The sequence below is a fragment of the Bos indicus genome, chromosome 18 (genome assembly GCF_029378745.1).
Source record: "Bos indicus isolate NIAB-ARS_2022 breed Sahiwal x Tharparkar chromosome 18, NIAB-ARS_B.indTharparkar_mat_pri_1.0, whole genome shotgun sequence".
Taxonomy (NCBI): Eukaryota; Metazoa; Chordata; class Mammalia; order Artiodactyla; family Bovidae; genus Bos; species Bos indicus.
This window is the reverse complement of record NC_091777.1, coordinates 63,786,694-63,806,601: the sequence shown is the minus strand read 5'-3', so window position 1 is coordinate 63,806,601 and position 19,908 is coordinate 63,786,694. Positions and strand designations below refer to the sequence as shown.

Sequence of the window (19,908 nt, the reverse complement as noted above, 5' to 3'; positions counted from 1 at the left end):
GAAAAACAGGGAAGGATAGGAAGGGTTAAGGAGAGGAAAAAGAGAGAGGGAAGGGGAGAGAGGTCAATAAAGTCTCTTCTTCCTTACTGGTCAGGGCACTCTGGCCAGTTGTCTGCGTCAGGAGGAGACCAGGGACAAAAGGGTCCCAGTTGCGGCCGCTGGGTCTGGTCCGTTGTCAGGCAAGCTGACCCCTGAGTACCCTGAGTGGTCAGGATGTCAGTCTCAGCCAAGAAGAGTCCCCACCAGAGTCGCCATTTGTTGCAGGAAGGAGGATCCCTTCCAGGGCCCGAAACTGGGCTCTTGTCTAACACTCAGAAATGAATTGTCTGAGGAGACACATGTGTGGCAAAAGCAAGAGATTTTATTGGGAAAGGGCACCCGGGTGGAGAGCAGTAGGGGAAGGGAACCCAGGAGAACCGCTCTGCCCTGTGGCTCACAATGTCGGGTTTTATGGTGATGGGATTAGTTTCCGTGTGGTGTTTGGCCAATCATTCTAATTCAGAGTCTTTCCTGGTGGCGCACGCATCGCTCAGCCAAGATGGATGCTAGCGAGAGGGATTCTGGAAAGTGGACGGACACACGGTGTCTCCTTTAGACCTTTCCTGAACTCTTCAGGTTGGTGGTGGCTTATTAGTTCCATATTCCCTATCAGGATCTCCTGCCATAAAACAACACATGCAAATGGTTACTATGGTGCCTGGCCAGGGTGGGCGGTTTCAATCAGTGTGCTTCCCCTAACAACTGGATGTTGAATTTTATCAGTGCTTTCTCTGAACCTATCAAGATGAGCATGTTGTTTTGTCTTTTCTCTTGTTGATGTGGTGATTCACATTGATCGATTTGCACGTGTTGAATTATCCTTGTGACCCTGGTATGAATCCAGGTTGATCATGGTGTGTGATTCTTTTTGTGTGTTGTTGAATTCGGTTAGCTAATATTTTGTTGTGCGTTTTGCATGTATGTTCATAGAGCACTTTGTTCTGTAAGTTTTCTTTTTTGGTTGTGTCTTTGTCTGGTTTAGGCATCGGGATGACGGTGGCTCATAGAAAGATTTTGGGAGTGTTTTGTCCTCTTCAGTCTCCTGGGAGAGTGTGAAGAAGGTCATAAGTTCCCCTTTGTTAGTTTGGTAGAAGTCCCCCGTGAAGCCATCCACTTCTGGCCTCTGGTTTGCATGGAGTTTTCACTGGTGTTATTACAGATTCTGTGTCGCTTCCAGTGGCCGGTCTGTTCAGGCTGTCTGGGTCTTCTTGCCTCCGTTCTGGCGGGCTGTGTGTCTCCAGAGACTCGTGCGTGTCTTCCAGGTTTGCTGTCGGATGGCTCAGCACACAGTGGTTCTTAGTACTCTCCTAAAAACTTTTGTGTTTCTGAGGTATCAATTTTTAAAAATTAATTATTCATTAGTTTTGGCTGTTCTGGACTTCCCTGGTGGCTCAGATGGTAAAGAATCTGCCTGCAATACAGGAAACCTGGGTTCGATCCCTGGGTGGGGAAGATCCCCTGGAGGAGGGCCTGGCAACCCCGTCTAGTATTCTCACCTGGAGAATCTCATGGACAGGGGAGCCTGGTGGGCTACAGTCCATGCGGTCACAAAGAGTCGGACACGACTGAGGGACAGACGGTGCTGGGTCTTCCTTGCTGCCCAGAGGAGCCTGGTGGGCTACTACTGTCTATGGTGTTGCAAAGAGTCAGACACACCCGAGTGATAGAGGACGGTGCTGGGTCTTCCTCACTGCCCAGGGGCTTTCCTCCCGTTGAGCTGAGCTCAGGAAGCTTTTCTCTTCACTGCGGTGCCTGGGCTCCTCGCTTTGATGGCGTGTCCTGTTGCGGGGCAGGGCTCTGGGCCCGCGGGCTCAGCATTTGCGGCCAGCGCGGGATCTTCTCGCAGCAGGGACGGAACCCGCGTCCCCTGCGTTGGCGGCTGGATTCTTATCCGCCAAGCCACCAGGGAAACCCGGTAGCAGCTCTTGTTCCTCCCGTCTCAGTTCTTATTTTATGTATTGAGTCCCACGATGTTCCCTTTTGAATTTGACGTGATGCACTGGACTCCTACGGTCGTGTTTCACTTATTCACCATCATGCTTGAAAACTGACCTGTGTTCCTGTACAGTCCGCTTTTGTGCATTTTTTGTATAAAATTCTGTCGCATATATACACACCAAACTACTCATTTTGGTGAAAGTGACTTCTGTAACTTTTCCTACTGTGAACAACCCACGTGTCCTTTTTCTGCTTGTACACACGTGGCCGTGCACACATCTTCCTCTGGGTTATACAACTGTGGGCCAGCGCTGTGTCTCTTCCCTTTAACTGAGAGTTGCTGTCGACTCTCCAGATTGACCGCGGTGATGAGTACCCCTGCCGGTGATGTGCTGGGATTCGTCAGAGTCAGCCTTGTCTCCTCCTTCATTTTCTCTTTCCCTCTTTTACAGATGAACTAGGTGGGCATCTCATTTCAGGGAACCTGGGGCATAAAACTGAGGTGGAGATGATCCTATGTGATTGTAATGAGAAGGCACATCTGGGCACGTGGGGCCATCGGTGGGGGCTGGCTGGACCAGACTCATCCTGTGGGAAAGTCCGCCTGCTCCTTCCTTCCCACCCGGCCTTCAGCGCGTTCACCCAGGCACCTTGAGGTTGGCCACGGAGCGCGTTTGCCCCAGAGGAGACACACAGTTCACACTGGGCTCTTTAAGCATTTATTGCCTGATGATTTTGTCTGTGCCGGAGCTGTGTTGCTGCGGGGGTGTGTCTGGTTGTGTAAGCGGGGCTGTTCCCTCGCTTTGGTGTCTGGGTGTCTGCAGCACTGGCCTCTCTGGCAGTGCTCGGGCTCCTGGACGTGCCCTGAGTCTCTGCGGCTCATGGACTCAGTTGCTCCTTGGCGTGTGGGGTCCCCCAGGATCACAGAATCAACCCGTGTGTCCTGCATTGGCTGGCAGATTCTTCACCACCAGGGAAACCCCATATCGGGGCTCTTTACAAAACGATATATTCCTGAGCTCATTTACCAGTGTAGCCCTGACTGACAGTTCAAACGCCAGGGTGTCCCTTCACACTGACAGTGTTTCTGGAGAAACTACACCGGCTGTCCTCTGACGAGGAGGAGGGGCGTGCGGAGTCCAGAGCGGGTTCAGGGAAGAGTTTAGGATCCAACTGTTCCAAACGGGGCCCCACTTCCACCCATTTATTCAGTTACTTAAACGATGTTCTGTTTCTGAGAAGGGATGGAGGTCATTGTGCACACCAGAGACGGCGGGCGTAAACAATGAGGCTCACGTCCTCCCTGAGAGTGGACAGAGCCTGTGGGCGTGCAGGGTGAGGACCCGCCCCTGCCATGTGGATGCGCCTCGGGCCAGGGGTGAGAGCAGCCGGGGCATCCTCCCCGGGAGGGAGGGGGCCCCCGTGAGCAGAGGCCGAGCCCCCAGCCACCCCGGGGACGCTCCCGCCCCGCGTCGTGTCCCTCCCTGGGGGTCTCCACAGACATCGCACCCAGCACGCGCGGCAAAGGCTCTTCCTGAAGCTCCCGGGCTGGAAGCTCGTGTCCCGGGCTCTGGTGCTCTGGGCGGTATGGAGCCCTCCGTCCCGTGCTTAGCTCCAGGCCATGTTTCGGGCTCCTCCGTGGTCGTGCCAAGCCTGGCAGAGCAGGACACCGAGGAGCAGCAGGACCGAGGCTGCAAGGCCCATCCGGGTGAGATTCTGCACCCTGTAGTCTGGGGAGAGGTCGCACAGGTCAGCGCCGGCCCCGTCACCAGGAAGTGGGGTGTGCGCCCAGGGCACCAGTTCCTGGGAGAGGACATGACCCCGGAGCCCAGCCCTTGACGGGGACGCTGTCCTCGTCCCCACTCGTGGGTCTGACCGCGGTGATGGTGGAGGCTCAGGGGGCCTGAGGGTCCTGAAGGGGGGCTGTAGGTAGGCCATGTTCTCCTCGGGAGACTCCAGGGGCCTCTCTTACTGTCTCAGACATTCCTGCCCAGGACCCTGAGCTGCCAGAGCTCAGACAGCACAGGGTGGGCCTGCCCCTGAGCGGTGGTCTGCGGGGTCCCAGGGTGGGACCCAACCGCAGCTCCCACAGATCCACCACTTCCCCCTGACAGACGCTCACTTAGCCCTCTGCATCTGCTGGCTGGACTCTGCCCCGGGGGCGGGGGTGATCCCTGGAGCCTCCAGGGGTAGCATGAGTTGGGGCGGGCCTGCTCCTCCCCAGACTGACCCCCATCCAGCGGCCTCAGGCCCCTGCAGCCTGTGGCTCCTGAGCCATCTCCGCCCGACTCCCCACCGGCCCTTGACAATCTGAAGGGCCTTGTCCTCCCAGAGAATCTCAAAGCGCCCTGGGGTGGGCTGTCTCCCCTGAGCATAGAGCCCCGAGACTCCCCAGGTTTGGGTCTGGGTCTGAGGCGGGGAGAATGGGCCCCTGGGAATAGGCCCAGGAAGGGGTGCACCAGGCTGACCGGGGGTCCCCACCTCACTCCCCTCCGCCCTGCATGGCCCTGTGACCTCCCTGAGACCCTCGCACTGCCCACCTGCCCCTCCGGGACCCCAGTGCGGGAGGAAGGGGCGGGGTGAGGGCTCCGAGGCCCCTCCCTCAGGGCCCCCTCTTTCAGGACTGCCCGTGGCTCCCAATGCAGAGCCCCGAGCTGCTGAGTTGACGGACAGACTGGGCCTCACCTGAGACCACGAGCGCCAGGGGCTCACTGGGCTGTGACAGCAGGTAGGGGTCTGTGCTGAGTGAGCCGTAGCACCTGTAGGTGCCCCCGTGCGCTGAGGTCACAGGGCTCAAGGAGAACTCGGCCTGGTACCGCCCGTCTTGGTCCTGGGAGCGCAGACGCAGGGGACGATGGGCTGCCCCCTCCTTGGACAGAAGGAAGGTGTCCGTCCTGTCTCCTGACTGACACAGCAGGGTCACAGTCTCCCCCGGGGCCACCGAGGGGCCCGGCCGCACCGAGAGGGAGGGTCTGTCTCTGAGCCGTCCTGCAGAGAGGAAGGGGGTGCGGGCGCTGGGCCTGGTTCTGGCGAGACTTCACGGGCCTCTCTGGCCCATCAGCGCAGTCTCTGTTTCTCCGAGTCTCTCCCCACCCTGACCCCGTCTGTCTCCTCCCTGAGACCCCTCCCCCTGGTCCCCGCATCACCCCTGGGGCTCCCTGGTGGGACCTGTGCACAGTCTGGCCCCGACTGACCTGCTGGCTCTTCTCCTGCCACCAGCAGCTCCAGGGGCTCGCTGGGGGCCGACCACTCGGAGGAGAGGCCGTGTCCACCGTAGCATCTGTACCGGCCCCCGTGGACGGTGCCCACCGGGCCCAGGGGGAAGTCGGCCTGAGCGAGCCTCCCCTGGGACCTCTGAGCAGGGCGCTGGGGGAGGTCCTGTTCTCCCTCCTTGGACAGAGCGAATCTGGTGTAGCTGACGTCAGAGCGACACTGGAGGGTCAGGTTCTGTCCAGAGGTGATGACAGGGCCCTGCGGGGTCAGGAGGGAGGGCTTCCCAGACTGCCCTGGGGAGAGACACGCGCTGGGTTGTTGGGACCGCTTCCCCCGTGGACCCCCCTCTCCCGGCCCGGCCCCAGGCCTCGTCGTGTCTCAGTCTGTGTGTGTGTCCTGTGAGCCCCACGCTCCTCTCCCCAGCCTCTCACAGGGGCTCCCCTGGGAGCAGAGACCCCGGTACGTTGTCTTGTCTGCACAAATGTATGGGGTCAGGACGGGATTCCTCACCTGAGACCAGGAGCTCCACAGGGTCGCTGGGGGCTGACCACACCCTGGGGGTGTCCCTGTAAAAGCTGTAGCATCTGAACGTCCACCCGTGCCCAGGAGTCACAGGGCCCACAGGGAACAGGGCCTGGGTCTGCCCGTCAGGCCGTTGCTCTCCATCCAGGGTCCAAGAGGACTCGTCTTCTCCTTCCTTCGTCAGAAGGAATCTGTTAAATCCCTGACGGGAGCCACACTGGAGGGTCACGTTCCCTCCCGACGTCACCACAGGGCTCGGTAGGGCTGAGAGGCTGGGTTTGCTGTAGGATCCTAGGAGAGAAGGAGGCTGCCTGTTCCGTGAGGCTCCCACCCTCCTCCTGCCCAGGGCTGCGCTGGGAGAGGGACAGCCCCTGAGAGCAGACCCCCTCCCGAGGGCAGAGCCCGAGGCCCCCGAGTGTCCGTCACCTGTCACCACCAGCTCCAGGGGGTCACTGCGCTCTGACCAGCCAGTGGGGGTGCTGTAGTAGCACCGATAGCTCCCTGCATGGTCCTGTCCCATGTGTTGGATGGAGAACCTGGCCTTGTCCCGGGGCTCCAGGGGTTTCTGTCTGTCCCAGAGAATCAGGCTTCCCTCTTTATCCAGATGGAACTCCTGGGCCCCCGGGGACCCCTGACACCAGATGGTCACGGAGCTACCCCTGGGGACCACAGAGCCTGGCTCAGCCCAGATGGTGGGTTTGGGGAGGGTCCCTGGAAGGAAATCAGAGGCGGGCTCACCAGACATCCCCCCAGGCCCCGGCTCTCAGCCCAGACCTCCCAGACTCCCCATCCGTGAGCCCCAAGCTGCCCTCTCCCTCCCCGCGGCCTGGGGGTGACCCCTGTCCCCACGAGAGGAGGGAGCTGGGCCCTGAGACAGACTCACCGGCCTGCACCTGGGTCCTCAGGCCCACACTCAGTCCTGGAAGAGAGCGCCCTGTGAGAGGTGTTCCCTCAGCTCTGAGCATTGCCTCTCTGCCCCGGGAGTCTCCCGGGCCCTGGGGTCCCCTGACGGAGCAGGCTGGCTGGGGGGTTCCTCCAGACCAGGGCTCCTCCTGACCCTCCTCATCTCACCGAGGCAGAGAAGGGCGGGAAGCACGGGGGCCATGGTGTCTCCTCCTGCGGTCCAGGCTGTGAGGATGGAGGAGACCTGGGTGTCCTCCGGACAGACAGACCACAGGGTGTGTCCTGTCAGAGGCTCAGGCTTCCTGTCACGTGGCTGTCACATCAGCGTCCCCGCAGGAAGGGGAACAGCCTCTTCTTGAAAGCCTGGCGTCGTCCCTGTGACAGTCCCAGTGTGTTCCCGAGACACCTCTTTGAGGTGTGGGCAAGCAGGGCGTGTCCTTCCCTCCGAGAGCCTCACCTTGGGGTCTGCTTCCTCTTCTGCCGCCCATCAGCAGGTCCCCATGGGCCCTCACCATGGACGGGTCACCAGGCCCTGGAGATGCTTCAGGGAGGATGTCAGCTCCTGCTCTGCGCAGGGCTCAGATCCCCAGACACACACGATGCTGTGCCCCCGCCCCGTCGTGCCCCTGCCCTGAGGGACAAGCCTGAGGACTCCTTGCTCCTCTAACCCCCAAGGCCGAGCCAGCCGCACAGAGCCCCGTCCCTTCTCTTCCTGCTTTGTGGCCCCACGTGTGTCTGCTGCCTGGTGCTCTCGTGAGCTGAGCAGCGAGGCGGTTTCTGAGGCAGCAGCCTGGAGCCTGGGGACGTGGCGCGGCTGCACCCACTGTCCTCCTGGGGAGGAGAGGGCCTGGGCCCAAGGAGGGTCCTTTTGGTGCTGAGCTGCGGCAGCTTGTGGGAGGGGAGACAGGGAGACAGAACCTGCTGTTTATCCTTTTGAAGTGGTTCGTCTTGCTTTTTCTGCTCATCCGAGGTGTTGCAGCTCACTAGCTGGATTCTGCAGTTTGCTTAAAGGTCATTAGGCCCAAATAATCCCAGTTTATCAGTGTTTCTGTGCGAGATGAGGGCTGGGACTTTCCGATCTGCCATCTTGCTTAAAGCGCTGATTAAAATTTCTGAAATGTGTCACAGTGAGGCCAGAAATGGAAAACAGAAATGATAGTTAACTAGTGTGCGTGCTCAGTCACTGCAGCTGTGTCCGACTCTTTGAGACCGCACAGCCCGTAGCCTGCCACGCCCCTCTGAGCACGGGATTCTCCAGGCAGGAATACGGGAGGGGGTGGCCATGCCCTCTTCCAGGGGATCTTCCCCACCCAGGGATTGAACCCAAGTCTCTTACATCTCCTGCACTGGCAGGTGGGCTCTTCACCACTAGTGCCCCCTGGGAAGCCCTGATAGTCCACATACACAGGGAAAACCGAGAAGAGTAAGCAGGTATCTGGCGCCGTTTTCGAATGAGAGAAACGGAGTGATGGTAGGCTGCACTCGGGCTCCCCAGGTGGCTCAGTGGTAAAGAATCTGCCTGCCAGTGCAGGAGGTGCAGAGACTCGAGTTCGATCCCTGGGTGGGGAAGATCCCCTGGAGAAGGACATGGAAGCCCACCTCAGTATTCTTACCTGGAGAATCCATGCCCAGACCAGCCTGGCAGGCTACTGTCTGTGGAGTCACAAAGAGTTGGACATGACTGAGCACACACGCGGGCACACACGCACAGACACACACACACACACACACACACACACGAACAGACTGCAGACCCAGACAACACTCCTGCCCACTCCCCAGACCAGGTGCCCCCTCCCTCGGTTCTGCAGGTTGTGTGTGCAGTCTTCAGGGTTTTGTAAATGCAGTATCACGTCATCTGCATACAGAGACAGTTTTGCCTCCTTCCTGCCCCAAGTTGAATCCTTTTTTTTTTTTCTTGCCTGATTGCTATGACTAGGACTTCCAGTGGTGTGTTGAACACAAATGGTGAGAGTGGGCGTCCTTACCTTGTCCCAGAGCTCTAGAAAGGCTTTCCGCTTGTCACCTTTGAGGACTGTGTTGACTGTGTGCTTGTCATAAGTCGGTTTTATTACGTTGAGATGTCTGCCCTCTGTACTCACTTTGGTGAGACCTTTTATGATGAATGGATGTTGCATTTTATCAGTGCTTTCTCTGAACCTATTAAGACGAGCATGTTGTTTTGTCTTTTCTCTTGTTGATGTGGTGACTTACACTGATTGATTTGCACATGTTGAATTATCCTTGTGACCCTGGTATGAATCCCAGTTGACCGTGGCGTGTGATTCTTTTTGTGTGTTGTTGAATTCAGTTAGCTAATGTTTTGTTGCACATTTTGCATGTATGTTCATAAAGCGCTCTGTTCTGTAACTTTTCTTTTTTGGTTGTGTCTTTGGTTTAGGTATTGGGGTGACAGTGGCTCATAGAAAGACTTTGGGAGTGTTTCGTCCTCTTCAGTCTCCTGGGAGAGTGTGAAGAGGGTCATATAAGTTCCTCTTTGTCAGTTTGGTAGAAGTCCTCCGTGAAGCCATCCAGTTCTGGCCTCTGGTTTGCATGGTGTTATCATTGGTGTTATTACAGTTCAGGCTGTCTGCGTCTTCTGGCCTCCGTTCTGGCGGGCTGTGTGTCTCTAGAGACTCGTGCGTGTCTCTTCCAGGTTTGCTGTCAGATGGCTCAACACACAGTGGTTCTTAGTACTGTCTTATAAACTTTTGTATCTCTGAGCTACCAATTTAAAATAATCAATTTTTTAAAATTAATTAAGGGTGTGTCCTCTCTGGGGCTGGGGCTTCCTGTCACGTGGCTGTCACATCAGTGTCCCCACAGGAAGGGGAACAGCCTCTTCTTGAAAGCCAGGCGTTGTTCCTGTGACAGTCCCAGGGTGTTCCTGAGACACCTGTTTCAGGTGTGGGCAAGCAGGGCATGTCCTTCCCTCTGAGCGCCTCCCCTCGGGGTCTGCTTCCTCCTCTGCCCACCCATCAGCAGGTCCCCGGGGGTCCTCTCCGTGGACGGGGTCAGCAGGCGCTGGAGATGCTTTGGGGAGGATGCTGTCTCTTGCTGCCCACAGAGCTCAGATACCCAGAGACACACTTTTTTTTAATTTGGAGGATCATTACTTTACAATATAGTGCTGGTTTCTGCCACACATCAGCATGGATCGGCCGTGTGTGTCACATGCCCTCCCTCTAGAACCTCCCTCCCCTCTGGGTGGTACAGAGCCCTGTGTGAGCTCACTGAGTCACAGGGCACATTCCCGCGTGGTCTGTTTTACACGTGCTGGTGTGCGCGTTTCCATGCTACTCTCTCCATTCGTCCCACCCTCTCCTTCCCCTCTGTGTCCACAAGTCTGCTCTTTATGAGGGACAAACGATCAGAGTGTCCCTGGGCTCAGTGGAGTCCATGTGGCCGAGAGCCCAGAGGAGGCTTCAGGGAATAAGGAAGGAAACTGACTCCTCCACTGCCCCGGGGTGTGGGTTTCCCCCATGGCAGCTCCCTTCGGGGCGTCACTCTGTATTGCATCACCGTCCAGCCCGCCTTCCTTGGAACAAGCCCCTGGGTGCTTCCTGCCTCCTCAGGGCCCTGGGGTCCTTGGGCACAGTCTCCTCCCAGTCTTGTCGTCACCTGCAAGCTTTAGGGGGTATTGATTGGGGTCAGAGTTCTCACTCTGTTGGAAAACAGATGCTCCTGTAAATGTGTGCCTGCTGCTGATGTACCTGGGGCGGTGGTGCCCTTTCTCTGCGCCTGAGGTTCCTTCTCTGCCTGTTGTCCCGACCCCAGCCCTCAGAGGGGCTGCAGGCTCTTGCTGCCGTCGTCATGGTCAATTTCCAGACAAGGTGACAGCAGGAGAGGGTGGACATGAAGGGCTGCGGGCTGAGACTGCACCAAAGTGGGTGAGTGTGGTACCCACCCAGAGCCTCCTCTCCTTCTAACACTGAGACGTGCTTGGAGAGTGTTTCTGAAACATGTAGCCACAGACAAGGGCAGAAAGAAAGTTTCCCAAATGGAGGGGAACCACAGCAAAGCATGAGAGGTCGGCGGTGTGTCCCTGGCGGCAGGGATTATCTCGGGGTCAGAGTAAGGTTTCCACCCATGTGGACACACAGAGGGAACCATGGTCACAGAAACATAAAGGGAGGCAAGCATGTGGATTATTTTGTAGAACAGGTGGTCACTGAAAAGAGGTGAAAATTTTCGACGTGAACAATACAGTAGATTCAACACGTTAAAAAGTCATGCAGTCAAGAAGGCAGCTAAGCGACCACGTATGAAGTTGGAGCATAGTATTGAGGAAATGGTCCAGAGTGCAGCACAGAGTGCAGACAGGGAGATTCAGGAGAGGCGGGCCTGTGCTGAGGGCCAGTGTGGTATCTGTTGTAAGTGTCAGACGGGAAGACGCTCACGAGAGACGGCAACGGCTGAGGAAGCAAATAACGGAGCCTCCTTTACTAATGAGAACCGACCTGCGAAGGGCTGGGACTCATGCATGTGCACGTGACACCTGAGGGCTGCCCTGCTGGGCTCCTGACTGAGACTCAGCGCTGCTTACTTAGGGGCCTGGGCAGGATCAGCGGCCAGGGATCCAGACACGGCACACTTGAGCTAAAGACCCCACACCCTGCAACGGAGAGCCTGTGTGGGGCAGCGACGTCAACAATAGGTTAATTAACTACATATTTGTAAAAATAAATGGAAGTAACATCTGTATCTTGACCTTTCATAGTAAACTGAGAAACTGCAGGTTAAATTTAAAAATTATTTCGCGCTGAATTATACAATTTGAAACAGTTAATTCTCTTTTAAGTAAATTTCAAATAAAAAAAGGAAAATCAAGGCGGACTGGACTGAGGCCCTAAAAATGTCCTGAAACTACTTCCTGTGGAAAACGCAGATTATCAAGAGAATGACCAGCCCACAGGGAGCAGACTGCCCCCTACCAAAAGGGGGCGCTAAAGGATACTGGAGCCATGCCGTCAGGGAATTAACCAGGAAGAGTTCCCCTGAGTCGGAGTACTTGCAAGGGGCAGAAGTGAGAGCTTCATGCAGAGCACATCCCCAGCTTCCAGGAGGTTCAGCCTCCCGGTGTGGGCCGTGCCTCAGCCTCAACCCGCCAGGTCCTGAGAGAGGAGGTGGGCTCTGGGGGCATGGGGCCCTTAACCTTCACAAGGGTTTTCCTCTCCTAGTACTTGAGTCACACGCTGGATTCCAAATAGAGTGTTCTCAAGCAACTTGTTAAAAAGAGAATGACGGTGAGAGAAGGCATTTCCAGAGGTGCAAGTTCTTAGATACTGACTGTTTTCACACAGAAAGGGATACTAAGAGATGGCAGAGAGACAGTGAGATGCAACAGAGAGGAACGCATGGCCAAAAATGAGCTTTGGAAAAGTACACAGACACACACTTGCACGCACAAACGCACCCGCACGTGTGCATGGACAGAGCCGTGCGCATGCCCACACACGTGTATATGAGTACCCAGAGTTCAGGTGAAGCACCGTTAGACTTTGTCTTTTGTAAAGGAGGAGGAGAATGTGTACGTGTTCAGAAATAAAAATGTAAATACGTACTTTAAGCACGAGATCAAGTGCCTAAAATGAGCAATGGAATAACTCCCAATGTGCCTGGTGTAATTAAATGAAAGAAAAGCTTTTCAACTTTACTGTGGTATAATTGACAAAATTGATGCTATAAAGAGCAATATTGCATAGGAACCTGGAATGTCAGGTCTATGAATCAAGGCAAATTGGAAGTGGTCAAACAGGAGATGGCAAGAGTGAACGTCGACATTCTAGGAATCAGCGAACTAAGATGGACTGGAATGTGTGAATTTAACTCAGATGACCACTATATCTACTACTGTGGGCAGGAATCCTTCAGAAGAAATGGAGTAGCCATCATGATCAACAAGAGAGTCCGAAATGCAGTACTTGGATGCAATCTCAAAATTGACAGAATAATCTCTGTTCTTTTCCAAGGCAAACCATTCAGTATCACAGGAATCCAAGCCTATGCCCCAACCAGTAACGCTGAAGAAGCTGAATGATTCTATGAAGACCTACAAGATCTTTTAGAACTAACACCCCCCAAAATATGTCCTTTTCATTATAGGGGACTGGAATGCAAATATAGGATGTCAAGAAACTCCTGGAGTAACAGGCAAATTTGGCCTTGGTGTACGGAATGAAGCAGGGCAAAGGCTAATAGAGTTTTGCCAAGAGAACGCACTGGTCTAGCAAACACCCTCTTCCGACAACACAAGAGAAGACTCTACACATGGACATCACCAGATGGTCAACACCAAAATCAGATTGATTATATTCTTCACAGCCAAAGATGGAGAAGCTCTATACAGTCAGTAAAAACATGACCAGGAGCTGACTGTGGCTCAGATCATGAACTCCTTATTACCAAATTCAGACTTAAATTGAAGAAAGTAGGGAAAACCACTAGACCATTCAGGTATGACCTAAATCAAATCCCTTATGATTATACAGTGGAAGTGAGAAATAGATTTAAGGGACTAGATCTGATAGAGTGCCTGATGAATTCTGGACTGAGGTTTGTGACTTTGTACAGGAGCAGGGATCAAGACTATCCCCATGGAAAAGAAATGCAAAAAATGGCTGTCTGAGGAGGCCTTACATATAGCTGTGAAAAGAAGAGAAGTGAAAAGCAAAGGAGAAAAGGAAAGATATTCCCATCTGAATGCAAAGTTCCAAGAATAGCAAGGAGATCTAAAAAAGCTTCCCTCATCAATCAGTGCAAACAAATAGAGGAAAACAACAGAATGGGAAAGACTAGAGATCTCTTCAAGAAAATGAGAGATACCAAGGGAACACTTCATGCAAAGATGGGCACAATAAAGGACAGAAATGGTATGGACCTAACAGAAGCAGAAGATATTAAGAGCTGGCAAGAATACACAGAAGAACTGTACAAAACAGATCTTCATGACCCAGATAATCACAATGGTGTGATCACTCACCTAGAGCCACACATCCTGGAATGTGAAGTCAAGTGGGCCTTAGGAAGCATCACTTTGAATAAAGCTAGTGGAGATGATGGAATTCCAGTTGAGCTATTTCAAATTCTGAAAGATGAAAGATGATGCTGTGAAAGTGCTGCACTCGATATGCCAGCAAAGTTGGAAAACTCAGCAGTGGCCACAGGACTGGAAAAGGTCAGTTTTCATTCCAATCCCAAAGAAAGGCAATGCCAAAGAATGCTCAAACTACCTCACAATTGCACTCATCTCACACGCTAGTAAAGTAGTGCTCCAAATTCTTCAAAGTACATGAACTGTGAACTTGCAGATGTTCAAGCTGGTTTTAGAAAAGGCAGAGAAACCAGAGATCAAATCGCTGCAACTGGAGAAAAGCCCACACAGCAACAATGAATAAATAAACAAACATAAAAAATAGATTTCTAGTGCAGGTTTTAAAAGATGCTATGATAAATGATAGGAAATTCCCTTCTACTTACGACTTTTTCATTATAAATTGGTGGTGTATTTTATCAGAAAACTTTTCATCTGTTATCATGATGTTTTAAAATTTCTTCTTTTAATATTTGAATTGTATTGATGGATTTTTGTGGATGAAACCAACCACACATTCTTAAAAAAAATACGTGCATGTGCGTGATATGTGTTCCATTTTATTTACTGATGAATCCTCTTTGTGAATGTTTGTTTAGGAAAACAAACCAGGGAAAAAGAGCTTCCTGAGATTTTCCCATTTTGTAGTTTCCATGTCACCGTTTGGTCTCAGGTTTCTCTGGCGCAGTGAAATGTTTTGTGGAGTGTGCCCTTCCTTCCTTCTCCCCTCTCTGCGTAAGCTGGTGTGAGCTCGGTAGGTGTGTGTACGAGTGTGTGTTTCATGAGTGCCCACGTGTTCAGATGCATTCACCTGTGAAACTCTCTGGACTCAGAGTTCACTTTAACATATAGGAGAATTCAGATTTTCTGTTTATCCTTATGTCCATAATTTTGATAAATTTTATTTTTGAGGCTTTTGGTCTGTGTCATCTACATTTTCTACTATAATAGCATGAAGCTGTCCTTCGATGAGCTGTTTACCTTTCTAAAGTCTGAAGGACCTGCCGTCGTGTCCTGATGGCGGTAAAGCAACACCTTCTCTCTTTCTGACTTGGTCCTTGTGCCTAGCATGTGTGAGTGTGATCCACGCCCTCAGGGACGAAGCTTTCTGGCTTTTCTGATTTTCCTCTCCTTGTTTGTCCTCAGTGGTAGCTACCCCTGTCATTGTTGTTTCCCTGTCCCTCCCTTCGTTTGGAGTAATGTGCTGATATTTTTCAAAGTCACTGATAATTGAGAGTCTGTTGTCTTCTTTATAAAATGAGGATATTAATTATCTTTTTTAAGGAAACTGAAACATGCCTTTCAGTTTTTTAGTGATCTGTTTATTTGTGGCTGTGCTGGATCTTCCCTGCTTCGTGTGGGCTCTCTCTGGTTGCAGCGAGTGGAGGCTGCTGCCTGGCTGTGCACGGACTGCTCACACTCGGGCTTCTCTCGAGGAAGACTAGAGCTTCAGAGAGCTCTGGGCACCAGGGCTTCGGCAGCTACAGCGCCCCTAGGCTCAGCTGTCCGGCAGCAAGTGGATCAGACCCATGTCCTGTGCATTGGCTGGCAGACTCTTAACCACTGGGCCACCGGGGGTCCAGGATGCTGTTTCTGAGGGTAGAACCAGTTGACCTGAAAGGGTCCCCGGGGCTCCTGGTGGTCTGTTAGGAGCCCAGGTACTGGCTGCTGGTGGTTAGGTGGTGTCCATTGCTGGCAGCTCCCGTGCCTCCTGGGGTCTGAGATCTGGTCCCGGGAGCCTGGGGTCGGGTCCTTCCTGGGCTAGCGAATGGCGAGAGCAGCGTACTCACTGGGCTCTGCTGGGGGCTCCCCTGACGGGGGAGCCGGGGGTGCGGCCATCCCCCTTCTGACGATCGAGTGGTTCAGCTGGGCGTAGGTCACGTCCTGGGGGGCTTCAGATGTAGCAGCCTGCGGGGGCGAAGGTGTGTGAGATGGGGTGCCTGGGGGCCTGGAGAGGAGGCACCCATCTGCTGTGCATCTGTCCATCCTTCCCGGAATCCCCCCGACCGGGAGGACAGGGGGTGCCTCCCGCCTTAGTGATCTCGGGGGCTCACAGGGCGCCCGTCCCCTCCTGGGGGCCTGCCTCCCGCCTGTTGTGCTGGAGGGAGGCAGTGAGGTAGGACAGGTGCCTCCTGGGTCCGCCTCCCTCCTCCAGCCAGCTCCCTGCTGTGCCCAGAGGAGGTTTGGAACCTCGGGCCAGGTCAGCTCTCTCTCCTGATGGAAACTCCAGGGGCCTCCTGTCACCCGGGAGCCTTGGGTGCTCTGTGCAGCCCTGGTTTCTGCCTGAGCCCGGACCTCTTGCTCATCTGGCCTGGCACACAGCCATCTTCCTGCTAAAGCACGTCCCTTCCACCTCAGGACCTTCCTACCGAGTGTGCCCACCCGGAGCGCCCAGTCCCATCTCTTGATTTACTTTCCTTGTCAGCACCTTGCATTCTGGGACTCCGCCAGCTTGTTGGTGTGGGGCCCCTCTCACCACGAGCTGAGCGCCTGCCGTACCTGCAGGGCCGGGGGGTGGCGCCCGCTATCCCGCGCCCTTTGCTGGGGGGTGAAGGAGGGGGGCTGGGCCGTGTGGGCCATCCACTGATGCACGCATCTTCATGAGACCTGGGGCTGCACCCCTACACCAGAAGGTCAGCCAGAGGACATGGCGCCCTGAAGGAGGGGCCGTGAGGTCACAGGGCAAGGGGAGGGTGGGGTCACATCAGGACCCAGGGAGCCGGGAAGGAGGGGTGGGGTGGGCGTGGCTGGAGCTGGGGTGTGAGCACAGCAACACGTGCGCTGGGCTGAGTTTGGCAAAAGGAGGTCTATGGTGGCCAGACGGGAGCAAGGGTCTCACCCGATGGTCCAGCTGCAGCCCCACCTCAGAGTGTGTGTCGCTCACGGCAGCATCTGCAGCAGAGCAGGGGGCACCGCTAGGTAGGGTTCGGAGAGCCTCAGGGCTGGAGCCCCCGCCCTGCACCCTGGGGGGGGTTTGCTGTGTAGTCTCCCACCCTTCTGAGCATCCCCCCCACGGCCTCCAGAGGTCTCTGTGCCCCTCCCCGACCCTGCACCCGAAAGTGCTGTGTGAGGTTTCAGTCCCCAGCCCCGGTCCCCCATCCTTCTGAGCATCCCCCCCACTGCCTCCAGAAGTCTCTGTGCCCTCCCGTGGGCCGCCGCCTCTCCTGCTCACAGATGGCCTGGTCCTGGGCGCCTGTGGCTGGGCTGGAGCTGAGGAGGAGACACTGTGTCAGGGGGAGAAGGTGGGGTGCTGTGGGTGGGGGGCTCTGGGGGTGTTGGGGCGGGAGTTACCTGCTCTGCGGGTCCCTGTCCTCAGGCCCTGGGTCTGCCGCCCCTGTCGGAGGTTGGAAATCAGCCTCAGCCTGGGCTGGGTCTCGGGACAGAGGCTCGGCCCCCGGGACATGGTGCCCCCGCCCTCCACGTGGGATTCAGGAGGAGAGAAGGCAGCCTGGGTTCGTGGTGCGTGTGTCAGTTCGTGACATTGAGAAGGAGGGGAATGGCTTAAATGAGTGCACGTGGGCTGACCGTGGGTGTTTTTTTCCACTAGATTTTCAGATTTGAGATTCTGGAAAATTTTTTTAATGAAATATCGTTGATTTGTAATATATTAGTTTCAGGCATACAACATATGATTCAATGTTTTTATAGGTTATACTCCATTTAAAGTTATTACGAAATAATTGCTACATTCCCTGTGCTATCCAGTATATCCTTCTTGCTTATTTCATACACAGTAGTCTGTGTCTCTAGTCCACACCCCTCATCTGCCCGATCCCCCCGGTAACCATTAGTTATTTTTCTGTATCAAGGACTCTGTTTCTGTTTTTCATATATGTTCCTTTGTATTATTTTCCAGATTCAGTATGTACCAATGCTATCATAAAGCGTTTATGTTCCTCCGAGTTATTTCAGTAAGCGTAATACTCTCTAGGTCCATGTGTGCTGTTGCAAATGGCAGAGTTTCCTTCTTTTTATGGCTGAGTAATATTCCATTGTATGTATATGTGGGTATACACACACACACACACACACACACACACACCACATTTTCTCTGTTCATTCATCTGTGCTGGACAGTTGGGTTGCTGACATATCTTGGCTATTGTAAATTGGCTACATGAATATTGGAATGTTTGTATCTTTTTAAATTAGTGTTTTCATTTTGTTCAAACATATACCCAGCAGTGGATTTGCTGGATCACATGATAATTCTGCTTTTCGTTTTTAAGGAACCTCCATATGGTGGGAAAACATTTTTTAAACTGACTGTTCCCATGTCCTTGGTTTCCCTCTGTCTGATGCCCTAAGGCCTCCAGGGGTCCGAGTCACCCCGTTCCCTACTCACGTGACTTCCTGCATCTGTCCTGACCCCGGTGTTGGAGGAAGAGAAAGAGGAGGACGAGGAGCAGCAGGACGAAGGTCACCAAGACGCCGATGAGGGCACTCAGGTACCACGTGAGGCCTGGGGCACCAGAGACGCCTGAGTGAGCCAGGGGTGCCGTTTAGCTGGGCACCTGCTGTGTGCAGACTCGTGCTGGGGTCTATGCATCCACATCCAGCCCATCCCACCCATTTTACAGACGAGGAAACTGAGGCACAGAGAGGGAGATCACTCAGGGGCCCTGGTGACCCAGCCTGGAGGTGGCAGAGCCGGGACTGGAACCAGGGCCGTGGGCACCCTGAGCTCCTCCTGAGCTGGCCCCCAGGAGGACACTAGCTTCCTGCTCTGGGGGGCCCTCACCTGCAGGGGGCTGTCCGAGGGTCTCAGCCTGGAGCTGAGGGTCCTCCCTTGTCCCCGTCCCCTCCCCCACCGCAGCGGGGGCGGGGGGAGGGGCAGGCTGCACGGAGGGGCCTCTGTGTCCTCCCCTCCCTCCCCACACGCTGCAGTAGAGGGAACAGGCCCCCACAGTCACCTCCTCGGGGGCTCCCTGTGCTCCTTGTCCGATGCAGGGTCACACCCAGGTCAGAACTGAGGAAATCTAAGATCTGGGGCACGGGTCTCTCCTTTTACACTGGAGAAGCTGAGGCCCGCACGGGGTGGGGGGGGGTGGGTGGTGACGGTGAGGGAGTCCACATCAGTGTCTCCAGAGGACGCCTGAACCGGGGCCTAACTCAGCCCTGCTCCTCCCCAGACCCGCCACCACGTCCCAAGAGCCTGCTCCCCTCTCTGCAGTTTCTGACTCCACTGAGGGGTGGAGCTGATGGAACTGATGCCTGGTGGCCGCTGGGGGTCAGGAAAGGGGTGGGGGCGGGGCCGCCTTCCCCCTCCACAGCCGTGCTCCCCCGGCCTTGGCCCCCGGACCCCTGCCCCTTCACCCAGCAGCTCAGAGCCCGTGAAGCCTGTGTTTCCCGTTGATGACCTGAGGGGGTATTAGATCCTCCAGCTCCCACACCGCCCTGGGCTGGGCTGTCTCCCCTGAGCATAGAGCCCTGACAGTCCATAGGTTCAAATCTGCGTCTGTGGCTGGGAGAATGGGACCTTGGGAGGTTGAGCCCAGGAAGAGGTGCCCTGGGCTCACCCGGGGTCCCCATCTCACTCCCCTCTGCCCTGCACGGCCCTGTGGCCTCCCGAAGACCCTTGCACTGCCCACCTGCCCCTCCGGGACCCCAGTGCTGGAGAAAGGGGCGGGGCGTGGGCTCCGAGGCCCCTCCCTCAGGGGGCCCCTCCCTCAGCGCCCCCTCCTCCACCACGGGCCTGCGCTCCCAGGGCAGAGCCCCGAGCTGCTGAGTGAGACGGACAGACTGGGCCTCACCTGAGACCACGAGCGCCAGGGGCTCACTGGGCTGTGACAGCAGGTAGGGGTCTGTGCTGAGTGAGCCGTAGCACCTGTAGGTGCCCCCGTGGGCTGAGGTCACAGGGCTCAAGGAGAACTCGGCCTGGTACCGCCCGTCTTGGTCCTGGGAGCGCAGACGCAGGGGGCGATGGGCTGCCCCCTCCTTGAACAGAAGGAAAGTGTCCGTCCTCTCTCCTGACTGACACAGCAGGGTCACATTCTCCCCGGGGGCCACCGTGGGGCCCGGCCGCACCGAGAGGGAGGGTCTGTCTCTGAGCCATCCTGCAGAGAGGAAGGGGGTGCGGGCGCCGGCCCAGGTTCTGAGCGAGACTCTGTGGGCCTCTCTGGCCCCTCAGCGCAGTCTCTGTTTCTCAGAGTCTCTCCCCTCCCCGACCCCATCTCTCTGTCCCTCCCCGGGACCCCTCC

At 55.4% G+C, this 19,908-nt stretch overlaps 2 protein-coding genes across 3 annotated transcripts in view; both read right to left on the bottom strand.

The window, feature by feature from the left end:
* Nucleotides 1-19,908, bottom strand: part of LOC109572041 (leukocyte immunoglobulin-like receptor subfamily B member 5) — a gene marked incomplete in the record, with an annotated part of 242,862 nt that overhangs the window by 192,161 nt on the left and 30,793 nt on the right.
* LOC139177233 (leukocyte immunoglobulin-like receptor subfamily A member 6) lies at nucleotides 342-7,077 on the bottom strand. Of its 2 annotated transcripts, XM_070771843.1 has the most exons (8): nucleotides 6,784-7,077; nucleotides 6,596-6,631; nucleotides 6,139-6,423; nucleotides 5,701-6,003; nucleotides 5,172-5,483; nucleotides 4,663-4,965; nucleotides 3,975-3,989; nucleotides 342-3,707 (listed from the first exon to the last, which is right to left on the bottom strand). In XM_070771843.1, the coding sequence occupies exons 1-8, from the start codon at nucleotides 6,815-6,817 to the stop codon at nucleotides 3,586-3,588; spliced, it is 1,410 nt and encodes a 469-aa protein (XP_070627944.1). In that variant the 5' UTR covers nucleotides 6,818-7,077; the 3' UTR covers nucleotides 342-3,585. The 2 variants fall into 2 exon arrangements, with proteins under 2 accessions (XP_070627944.1, XP_070627943.1); XM_070771842.1 differs by lacking the exons at nucleotides 3,975-3,989; nucleotides 6,596-6,631; nucleotides 6,784-7,077 and having other exon boundaries at nucleotides 6,139-6,487.